Source organism: Lycium ferocissimum, chromosome 1 (assembly GCF_029784015.1).
Source record: "Lycium ferocissimum isolate CSIRO_LF1 chromosome 1, AGI_CSIRO_Lferr_CH_V1, whole genome shotgun sequence".
Classification (NCBI taxonomy): Eukaryota; Viridiplantae; Streptophyta; class Magnoliopsida; order Solanales; family Solanaceae; genus Lycium; species Lycium ferocissimum.
In genome coordinates, this window is record NC_081342.1 from 66,237,560 (window position 1) to 66,249,981 (window position 12,422).

Genomic DNA, 12,422 nt, shown 5'->3' on the forward strand with positions numbered 1-12,422 from the left:
TTTCATTTTCCCTAATTTCATTAGAAAAGTTAAAAACTCATATTGCTTCAGTTTTTTGTTAATATGACCCCTAGTATTAGTATTTTAGTAGAAAACATTTCAGTAAGAATAATTATTTAACATTCCCATGTCTGATACTAATAAGAATTTGACTCCCAGAAGAAATTCATCAAAAAATTTGCTATTTTCTTGCATTTACTAATTGAAGTATTTTGAGAAATTGAAAAATGGACTAAATATTTGTGCCTACTCAAAACGTTCTTTCAATTAAATAAAACTTATATAAGATAATCATATAACGAAACTCTTTGTATGGTCTTTATGCACATCTAAATCCCTAAAAATTCAATTACAAATAACAGTCATTAAATATATTTGATCTCCATTTCTAAGCACGGAAGAAATAAATCTAAGTCTCCATCAATAGAATCATTTGAAGTATTGCTAATAAGATTAAAAGACCAACAAACAAATTAAAGGGGAAATAAAAAAGGAAATAAAAAAGCACTAGCTTGCCAAAGCATATTTCATATATTCATTAGTACTTAGTACAATCTGTAGGCAAGAAATGAACTTTACTGGCCACAAGATCATATCCAATTACAAAATTCATCTGTGCCAAGTTCCCTAAAATTGCAGTTTCCTCATCTGGCACCATAGTAAAACAAATAAGACCTTCCTCCACTTCTATAAATGTGTTCATAGCCGATAACTCTACATCTGCGTTAGTAAAATGAACAGCAATTTTGGGAGCATCAATTGTGCCATTCTCAGACTGGTAACATACATTAAAAATACCAAACGGATCGTCCTTCCTAGTAGCATTTATCGAAGCCACCAATGTTTTTTCCAAAACCGAGTAAAAATCAGTAGGAAGATATGTCAACATCGTACCAGAATCGATTATAATATTCCCTTCATCACAGGAATTGACTATAGAAGACTTGAATTCCAAAGTTTTATTCCTAACGCTGATACCTTCCAAGTTTAAATAGTAGAATGAGTTTTGTTGCTTTTGTATCAAAGGAGTTGAAACGACGTCAAGACCAGACACATCAGCACTGTCACCAAAGTTGATGTGACTAGTTGCATTGGAATTAGTTGGTGATGAATCTAATAATGGGATCAAACAGTAAGAAAATTTCCCTTTGATTTCTTGATTCATCTGGTTGACAATTGAGACTCTGCCACCACCTAAGCCCATCATTCCGGAGGTATAGTTATTGAACGACGTTTCATTGTTGACATGTCCACATCCAAAAACAATGTTAGGAACATAGATATTCTCACCAGAAGTAGAAGTAAATGTGAAAGTTTCAATAGAAAGATCACCTATACTATAGGTTTGGTCTTCATAAGTCTGTTCATAATTACAAATGTTACTCTTACACGTAGTCGTAGAAGGCCTAATTTCTTGACAAGCTTTGTCGTTGCAACCAACAATTCTGTAAGTAGAACTATTATAGGGACAGAAAATAGGTACCAATTGTCTGAAGCAAGTAACACAAGGCTCACATTGAGTCCATGTTAAGTCACTGCCAGTGTCAACTATGGCAAGCATATCTATTGGCGGAGTTCCAATAGATATTTTCGTGAAGTATTCACCTAGCATTGGAGCAATTGTCGATTGGAGTGCATCCAACTTTTTTTTAAAGAAGGAAGCCCGAGAGAATGACCGGCGGAAGGCATTTTGAAGGCGTTCAAACGGAGTGTTTGATAGGTTATAACAAGGTGAAAGAGGAGAATCGCGGTGGATAAGATCAAGAGTGAAACCATTTCCGCGACAATTGGTTGTTATTTTTTGACAAGACACCAAAGAAAGATGAAAGAAAGCTAAAAAGACAAATGTATGGATAAGAGTGAAAGCTTTAGTATTAATCCCCATAGAGAATGATGAGAAATGATGAAGAGAATCCTCTTTTTAGTACCCATTTTATTGGTAAAAGAGTGTGAAAACTATATATGGGACCTTAATAAATGGAATATATATGCGAGTGTGATGGAACAGTGGAGAAGATGAGTTCATGTTAAACATATCAAATGCATAGAAGATATTATTCATAGTCTATGACTACTATTATATACTCTATAAATATTAGATTCATGTCATTTACTTCTTGTCTCTTCCATATTTCCTTAAGAAGGTGCATAATACGGTTCATTGACTACTTTCTACACATTAATTGCTTAATTAACTATTCATTATAAATAATTTTAAAAAAAATATGTTATGTCTTTTTACAATTGGTTTGTTTTGTATATAAAACAGACATATCTTTTATATATGTTTTCACACCAATGATAATAAAAATAAAAAATAAAAAAAATCAAGACAAATAAAATCAACTAGACAACATTAAAACATCTTATTACACCAAATTCCATTGATATTCAACTTAATTCTAACAAAAAAATAAATATATTAAGACTCCGGCGAAATTAAACATAGTGACAAATTTTCAATAATAAGCACAAACTGAGTCGAAACACAAGTCAATCAGTTGCTTAATTAAATTTAATACCTCAATCTTAAAACTTTCTTGTTCCAAATTGTCTAAATTCAAGCAAAACACTCACATCATTTATGACCTTATAAATTAATATACACATTTTTTGTAATATGACCATCTCACCATTTCTCACTTTTGAACATTATTCACATTTTAATTTAGCCCTTTGAAGACGGGAAGGATGCATGGGTCCTTCCTTGTGTTGGTAATTGGTATAGCATTTCATTTTTTTTTTTCTGCTGCTAGCTAAACTACTTAAATATGTATATATGTGGGTACCATGCATGAGAGTGCACCTTGAATTGTCCTTGGTAACGTGCACCATTGTGTACCAGGTTTTGGGATTGAATCCCCTCTGACCATACCTTTTTTGGGTCAGATATTTCTGTTTGTCTCTCTCTTTTTTTCTTTTGTGGTTTCTTAGTTCTTTTGGTTTTTTCCTATTAACTTTCTTTTATGTTTCTCTTTTTTTCTTTTCTCTTTTTTGTCATTGCTTTTTTTGCTCTTTTGGTTCATTTTCAATTCTTCAAATTTCTATTTTCTTCTTTTCTTTTTTGGTTCCTGATTCTTTGATTTTTCTGTTTCTTTTTTCCATTTATTTCTTTCTTTTTTTATCCTTTCTTTATTTTCATTTTTGCTTCATTCTTCGCATTTTTTAAGTCTATAAAAAATCAAAAATTTCTATTCCCTCCGGACCTCTCTTTCTTCATGTGTCTTCAACAACACTTTTACGAATAGTGGTCACCTTTTTCCTAGTTTCTTATCATTTCTTCTTGTTTTCCTTCCATATTTTTCTTTTTAATTTGTGAAGTAAATATTTTTGGATAATAATTATTGATCGCTTTTAAAATATGCAAACTCGTTAAGAATAGCTGTAAATTGAACGACATTTTCTTGTGATGCATAATAATCTCATCAACTTGTTATCATGGCACACTTTTATGGAATCAAACCAAACGATAGTAAATTGCACCCATCCTCTTAAAATTCTAGATACGCCAAGGGCAAATTTATGCATAAAAATGGGTCACGTGAACTCATGATCACCCAATTAAACTCGATATATTATGTGTGTAATTTTTAAATTATATGCATTACTATCTGAAAGAACTCATGGTCAAAAGAGACTGAGTAGAGCACTAGTTAAGCACTGTGGGTTACCTCCTTAAGGTATCGGGATCGAACCTGACTTACATTACCCAAAAACAAATACGTAGAAGCGCAAAGCGTGAAACGACCGAATTCGCAGAACTGGAACATCAACCAAAATTTATTCTTTTTTTTTTTTTTTTTTTTTATTATAAAGAATTAATCAAAAACTCTTGTTCGGTTGTTCCCATAGGTAATAGCTTGAATTCGCCGCTGTTGGTGCCGGTAAGTCTTGAATTCGAATTTCGAACACCATTTTGGTCTTTTTACTGGGTTTAAATTTGGGTTTTCGGAATTGTTAGTTCTTTTGAGTTTTTGAATTATGAGGTTTATGGGTTTTGAGAATTTCTTGGTTCTTTTGAGTTTTGGTAATTTCTTGGTTATTTTGAGTTTCTTGAATTTTGGGGTTTATGAGTTTTAAGGAATTTGAGGAAATTTTCATTTACAGGTTGGAGTCATAATTTTGTTTCGAAGAGGAAATACCATTTGCACTGTGGCCGTGAAGTTTTGGACCTCTGGGATCTTATTTGCACTTATTTCGAGCTCGGTAATGAACATTTCTCTATAATTTTGAATTTGAAAGGGGTGTGATTCCTGTATTTTACTATGAAAATGCGATTTCCCAATTTTTGAATGCGAAAAGGTGTGAATCATCTCTTTTATTATGAATTTGCAAGGGTGCGATTCCCTTATTTTTTAATGTGAAAGGGGTGTGATTCCCCTATTTTATTATGAATTTTCAAGTGATAAAATTGTCATGACCAATTCGTGAATCGTGATGGCACCTGCACAGTCCCCCCAGGTAGGCGAATCATTCTCAAATCATTTATAAGAATTATGCGAAAATAAATAATGATTTAGCTAACAGATTCAAATTATATAAATGATACGTGTAGAAGTAATAATAACCCCAAAATCTAGTCTAGACTAGTACAAGAGTCACTATTACATAGATACAAGTCTAATAGAAAGTACAAATCTCAAATATCAATACAGTCTTAGGAATACAAAGTAGATAGTTAAATACAAAGAAGAGTCACCAGGATGCTGATCTAGCCCAAAAGCTCACCTTGGAATCTCTGTCATGTAGACTCAGATCACTCTCGAGGAAGAAAACTGGAACTAGTAACAAACTCTGCACTCAAAGGAAGAGTACAACAAGAGTAGCATCAGTACAAATAGCAAGTACTGGTAGGTATCATAGGGCGACAACAATTAGTTCACATATACTAAGAAAGAAATCGACAAGTAGGCAGTTAGGCAATCAAGCATACTCGCAAATCACATTATCATAATAATCTAGGACTTCCACCCACACATACGTCATACAAAAACTCACTTTCCAAATCATAAGCCTAGGTGAAGCTTCTAAACCACAAGTCTGTCGAGTCCCAATAATCTCAATTCGATAATCACGAATCCAAATTCTGAACCTAGGCAAAGTCACCAATCTGCAATCTAATCCAGTCCATAGTCAGATCCATGCCACAACAATGGCACAAATCGTTGACACTTAATTTTGCCTCGCTGTGCTTAAAATTAACGTTTCGGGGGCCCTGATTCGTTAAAGAGCACGGAATAGCATTTTTACACATTTTTGCATTTTTCGACAATTTATCGATAATTATCCTTATTTTAAAAAATTTACCAATTTATTGTCATTTTTAAGAATCATTATTTTTGCACATGTACAACGTAATGCTACCATTTTGTGCAATTAATAATTGTTTCTTTATTTTATAGCAGTACATTTTTGTATCTTATACATTAATATTTATATTTTATACTTAAACTATTATTTATACATGTATTAGTTAACTATATTTTAGTACAGTTCGTCAATGTAGAGAAAATCGGAGCAAATAATTCTTAAAAGTTGAGCAAGAATTCAATCAAGTCAAGGTCTTGTCACTTTTTTAAAAAGGTGACATTTGAAGTGATAAATTGAGTTCTTCATTCATTGGTTAATAGACTTTTATACACTGGTTCAAAGGGTGAAATCTCTATTGGACAATAACCTAAAGACCAAATGTCGCATTAAGGGGACAATGTGGTGTAGTCCTTTATTTTTTGGACAAAACAAGGGATCATTTTGTACTATAAATAGAGGAGATGTGTCTTCATATTTTTTCACCACTTCACACCACCTCACATATATTTTTTCTTCTCTCTACACTCTTCATAGGAAGACTAGCATCTTTCTCCTCTCTATATTTTTTTTTTCTCTCTTCTTTTTTCATACATTGTCTTTATATTTTTATAGATTGTCTTCAAATTTGTTATATGCATTGTCTTTATATTTTTTTTATATACATAACATACATTGGCTTTATATTTATTCATGCATTTGTGTTTACATTTATTCATGCATTTGTCTTTACATTTATTCATACATTTATCTTTACATCTATTCTTGCATTGTCTTACATTTACTCATGTATTTGTCTTTATATTTTGTCATGCATTTGTCTCTACACTTATTCATGTATTGTCTTTACATTTATTCATGCATTTTGTTTATATTTATTCATACATTGTCTCTACATTTTCTTCATATATTTTCTCTACATTTTTCATACATATTTTTTCCACTTTAACCCACACTTTTTCCTTTACATCATTTTACATCTCTATATTCTTTTATATATTTTTATACCATACATTATACACATATACATGTACATACTTACTTTACCTAACCACTAAGTGAAGAAGGGATAAAATTTTCATAAAAAGAGGGTGCACTTTATTGACCAAAAAGTAAAGGGAGAAACTTTTCATTAAAGAGAATGCACATTTTTGTCTCTACATTATCTTTATATATTTTTTTACATTATCTTTATATTTTTGTTATATTGTCTCTACAATTTTATTTATTTTTATACATTTATGCATGTTCAAGCCTTTTCTTTTACAGTTTTGTACCATCACACTACATGCCTATTTTATTTTTTCTCTACACATTTTGCTCTTTACATTTTCTCTACATCATATTTACATGTACATAAATTTTCATTTTTATATTCATATATTTCTTTTATATACATCATTTACATGTACACTTTTACATTACATACACCACATTCTAAGGTCAAATCAAGTTTCAGCCTCAATTTTGTCAAATTTTTTTTTAAAGACTTTATGTCAAATCGCCTTTTTAAAACTTTATGTCAAATCACTTTTGAAAGACTTTATGTCACATTCCTTACTTCTTGACTTTTCAATTTTTTTTAACCAATACATTTTTCTTTCATCTTTTAATTTATTACAAATACTACACTTTTGGCCGATGAAGAAATTTCCGTCTGATTTCCAAGGCCTCTTCTGCAAAATAGACGAGTTTTTATTTTAAGTTTATTTATTATTTATCTAATTCATTCGATAGTTAGTTATTCTCTTACTAACATTTTTTATGAAGTGTTTATATAGGTACCGGGAGATACATCTCGAAGACGACTCTCAGAAGGAACCCAAATCACTGTTCGTATTTACTTTTCGCGTTCTTTATAACTGTACAAAACATAAACTCATAATACAGTGGAAACTTTATTTTTGGAATGACTGACCGATATATTTATTTACTTGTCGCCTCGTCTGTTTAACTTAAAATTTGTCATTCGCTTTAGGCAAGACTTAGGCCGTCAATACTGTCATAAATAGATTAAATTGACTTGGTAGAAACACTTTATTAATTAAATTCACACTTTTGGCTTTTAGGCAAAATTACTAGTTCATCCTTTATTTTATATTATTTATACACTTTTAACACAACACGCATTTTATATTTTTTTTGTATACACTAATACACATTTTAGTTAAGTTAAATCCACATTTTTGACGCTAGGTAAATATTAGGCCGTCCATTTACAAATCTTTTATTCTTCAAAAGACATTATATCTTTTCACTCAATTTTTGTACATAATTCATTATATTTATTTTTTACCAACACTTTTACAATTCTTTTGTTCCTTGTTCTTTTAATAGGATATTCATTAAACAAACACTCTTTTACGAAACTAAAGAGAGACACAAGTCAAATTGACTTCACTTTTTTTTTTTTTTGAGTTCTTTCGTTATATAAATGATTTACACTGATGAATATTCTTAAATTCTTTTTACATTCTCTATGCACTAATATAAATATTTATACAATTCTTTATACATTTTTTTGTTTGATATACACTCTTTTATACTTGAAATTCATTCTTTATATATCTAATATACACATATTCTTTTGTATACATGGACACACATTCTTTATATACTTGATATATTTATTTTACATACTCTTACATTTTTTATACATTCTTTAGATAGTTGTATACATTCTTTAGACTAACGGATATACACTCTTTATACTAACAGGTACACTTGTATACTTACAAGGTACATTCTCTTTATATTCTTTTTTAATATACATTCTTTATAAATACTTGATACTTGGTATAAATATATTTTTATACACTGTATATACTTAGCATATAATCACCAAATGTAGCTTTTAATGAAATCACAACATTTTGAAAACAAGTAATAATAATGATAAACAGATAGATAATCCACCTCTAATGTTCAGTTAAACTAAGTTTAAGGACTATCTTTGGACAGGCTCTAAGGGATGCCTAATATCTTTCCCTCGGGGTAAATAAAATTCTTATCTAGAATCTCATAGGTTTTGTGGACTAAAAATGGAGTAGACACATAAATACATATAGGTTTCCTGTTTTTCCTTAAAAATTAGGTGGCGACTCTAACCCTTTAAAACCATATAGAAGAACCGGGAAGTTGCAAACTATCTTGGACTCGTTCAAAATAGGGCGTAACACAAACAACCCATACCAAATCAGAAATAAAGAGTCATATAATGATGCAGGATGAAATGTAATGATGTGCAATGCGATACAATGCAATGCACTGGCCAAATATCTCAAACTTGTACACACATGCTAAAGGCCTTGTTTGCACGATAGTCATGACCCACAGGGGACCTATGCTGTCCATGTACTACTTGCTCCTGAACAGACCTTGGATCATGAGTCCACTCGCTCCGGAACAGACCTCGGATCACGAGTTCACAAATAGGCCACATCCTCACCCCCTGTCAAATGTGCCTTATACATATTACAAGATAGGCTACATCCTCATCTCCTATCGGATGTGCCTTGTATCTGTGTGTGTGTGTGTGTGTATAAGTTGAGTATTCAAAATATGGTTCAAGTATAGAAATCCCAATTTGGAACATCAACACAAATGTAAGCATCAGGAATGAGAATGAATGCACAATACTCAACCATGGAATAAATCAACGAACCATTTCAATTAGCATAGAGAGTCTATGACTTCCTTTACTTCCAAATATAGCAAGTACACCTCATAACTAAGTCTTGTGTCATCAAGGTGCTCCATTTTCTCATTTATCATCACCAGCACCAAGTCATAATTTGATATCAATATACATGTGAAATGAGAATGTATGCCATGCATGATATCATCATCAACAGTAAATCATAATCAAGATTTCAACCGTGTATGTATCATAATTATACAATACGATTCAGGCCTAATCTCATTATCCTTCCTTTCTCAGATGATAAATGACCCAACAAGAGAGAAATGAGTGCCACATGTATCACAACACAACAATTAAGGCAACAAGCCTAATCACAATAACAGGGCAACAAGCCACAATCAGCAACAACCAACCTAATAGAATTCCATCCCAACTCAATACCCGAAGGCCTAGCATGCTTTCCCCCCGGTCGATCTAACTCCCACATATGTTCGACTAATTGGAGTCTAACCGAAAGGTAAGCCGTAAGCTCCGTAATCTACCTCGTCGTCGAGCTGGGCCACGAACAAATCCAGTTGAGCCTTGCCTTTCCTCTTTGGAGAGCCTCGGAACGATTAACATCTATCAAATATGAATTCTACGTTAGAATACGAATTTGAGGATACCCATATTGCTATAGTTTTATTCAAAACCCAAAAATGGACCCAAAAAGGTAACCCCGAGCCCACAAGGACAAAACTGAAAATTTATTTCAAAATTAGTTTACTCATAGATTAATAAGTCTAGATCCAGAAAATCCATTCAACTGCGTGACCTATCAAACACCTACTTTCGCAGCAAAATGCATGGCACAGTGAGAATGTTCTACTGTGGGCGGATTTATGTTGGTCCGAGGGGTGTCACGTGACGCTGCTTCGTCGATTTTTTTTACTATATATATATATAAATGGAACGAAAGTAGGTAAAAAGAATAATGTGAGATCGTCTTCACCCCAAAGGTCGCGTTGGTCCGTTGGTAAAGAGCTCCATTTTAAAGGCAAGGTCGCGGGTTCAAACCCGCCTCGGCCTCATTTTTTTGCTTATACTATAATTTAAATTCTAAATCAATAAAACAACTAAAATATAAATGGAACGAAATGGCAAAGGTCCTAAAACCAGTAAATATAGTCCTAAAACCCAAGAAATAACTTAGCCGTTTCCTACTCTAATTCTATACCAAATTGGTCAAGTAACTTAAAAGCTAAAACCCTAAAAAGAACTCATAAGTCATAACCTTAAAAATTCTTTTATCAATTAGAATGTAATTGATGGCTGCCCACCTTTCAAATTAGAATATAAGTTCTTCTCGTTTTTTATCCCGAATTTCCGATTGCCACATCAGGTTAGCACTTTCTTCACCATAATATTTTATTAAGTGCTTGCAAATTTTTCATGACAATAATTTACTTTCTTTCTAATTTCTACAATGAAATTATTTAGTGTTCATTATATTGATATTTAAATTTACCTATGTTTTATTGTTTCTTTACCTATGTTAATATGATTTGAGTTGTCTTTTTATAATATGATATCATTATAATGATTTATTTAGTTGTTCACTCTTTTACATGGTGACACTGCTTATGAAAAATCTTGCGTACGCCACTGTTCCCAACTGGGGTAATCTTGCAGAAGCTGCTAAGGTAAAGAAGGAAAAATAACCAAAACATCAAGACTAACAATGATGGTCATTGAACACATAAAAGATCTCTAAGCATAAGATGTTATTATAAAGTAACAACATCTGACATCCAATAAGGGAGAACAAGAATACTAGAGCCAATAGCCAAATTCATTACATGTATAAGTATATATAACTTGTCAACCCATTCACAACTAAATCCTTAATGCTTAGTGCAATCAGTAGGAAAGAATGAAACTTTGTTGGACATATGATCATATCCAATTAAGAAATTCATCTGTGCCAAGTTTCCCAAAAAAGCAACTTCCTCTGTAGGCAATATCGTAAAACAAACCAAACCTTCAGCCACTTGTGTAAATGTGTTTGTTGGTGACAACTCTACATCCGTATTTGTAATGTGCGATAATTTTAGGAGCATCGATAGTGCCATTCTTAGAGGCATAACACACCCTAAAAAATCCAGACAGATCGTACTTCCTAGTAGCATTAATAGAAGCCACCAATGTTTTCTCCAAATTCGCGTAAAAATCAAAAGGGACAAGCGTAAATGTTGTACCTGAATCGATGATAATATTACCTTGAGCGATGGAACTAATTTTAGAAGATTTAAATAGCAGAATCTTATTTCCGACGCTAATACTTTCCAAAATAAGAAAATAGAAGACTTGTTCCTTTTCTCTTTTTATCAAGGGAGTTGAAACAATGGCAGGGCCGAGACAACAGCACTGTCACCAAAGTTGATGTGACTAGTTGTGTTGCAATTAGTTGATGATGATTCCAATGGGATCAAACAATAAGAGAATTTTCCTTTGATTTCTTGATTCATTGGGTTGACAATTCCACCTAAGCCAATGATTCCGGAAGTGGTATTGGGGAATGTTCCAGTATTGGCATGTCCACAACCAAATGCAATGTTGGGAATTGAAACATTTTTACTAGAAGAAGAAGCAAATGTGAAAGTTTCAATAGAAAGATCACCAATGGTCTGGAATTGGTCACCATAACTCACTTCATAATTACATGTATTATTCTTATATGAGAGAGACCCTACTTCTTGACAAAGTTTATGTTTACAACCAGCAATTTTATAAAAAGAGTTATTCTTGGGATTGAAAATAGGTGCCAATTGTTTGAAGCAATCCACACAAGGCTCACATTGTGTCCATGTCAAGTCGCTGCTAGTGTCAGCAATGACAAGAGTGTCTACCGGGGAAGTTCCAATTGAGATTTTCATGAGGTATTCACCTAGGGTTGGAGTAATAGTCGACTGGATTGTATTGACGGAGTTTTTCTTAAAGAACGAAGCCCGAGAGACTGACCGGTGGAAGGCATTTTGGAGGAGTTCAGATTGAGTGTTTGGTGAGTTGTACAAAGGTGAAAGAGGAGAATCGCGGTAAGATCGAGAGTGAAGCCATTTACACTTTTATGGCAAGAAACCAAAGAAGGATGAAAGAAAGCTAAAATAACTAATGTAGGGAAGAGAGTTAAAACTTTAGTATTTATCTTCATGGCTAGGATTTGGTGAGTTGACAAGGTTTTTGGAGAATGATGAGAAATGATGAAGAGGAGACAATGTTTAGTACCATTTTATAGGTAAAAAAAAAAAAAAAAAATTAGGTATGTCAAGACTAATATGGGAATTAATTAAATACAAAAATGGGATTACAATTTTTTATCAAATACAAGAGTATGAAGTGCGACATTTTGAAAAGTTGAGTTTCACTTTCTATAAAAAATATGGATATATGATTATGTAACTAAGGAAATACCATATCCAAATAGATTCATGCC

At 32.4% G+C, this 12,422-nt stretch overlaps 1 protein-coding gene and 1 pseudogene across 2 annotated transcripts; both read right to left on the bottom strand.

Annotated features, from left to right (window-relative positions):
* Positions 1 to 508: 508 nt before the first annotated feature.
* LOC132030726 (aspartic proteinase CDR1-like) lies at positions 509 to 2,001 on the bottom strand. 2 transcript variants are annotated; one of them, XM_059420474.1, is made up of 2 exons: positions 1,333 to 2,000; positions 509 to 1,194 (listed from the first exon to the last, which is right to left on the bottom strand). In XM_059420474.1, exons 1-2 carry the CDS (start codon positions 1,883 to 1,885, stop codon positions 539 to 541), a joined length of 1,209 nt encoding a protein of 402 aa, XP_059276457.1. In that variant the 5' UTR covers positions 1,886 to 2,000; the 3' UTR covers positions 509 to 538. The 2 variants fall into 2 exon arrangements, with proteins under 2 accessions (XP_059276457.1, XP_059276448.1); XM_059420465.1 differs by having other exon boundaries at positions 509 to 2,001.
* Positions 2,002 to 10,790: 8,789 nt separating this feature from the next.
* LOC132066539 (aspartic proteinase CDR1-like) lies at positions 10,791 to 12,140 on the bottom strand (annotated as a pseudogene).
* Positions 12,141 to 12,422: the final 282 nt, after the last annotated feature.

Bases quoted from the DNA above. Each gene is read 5' to 3' on its own strand.
- LOC132030726 (XM_059420465.1), bottom strand. From the start codon at position 1,885: ATGGGGATTAATACTAAAGCTTTCACTCTTATCCATACATTTGTCTTT.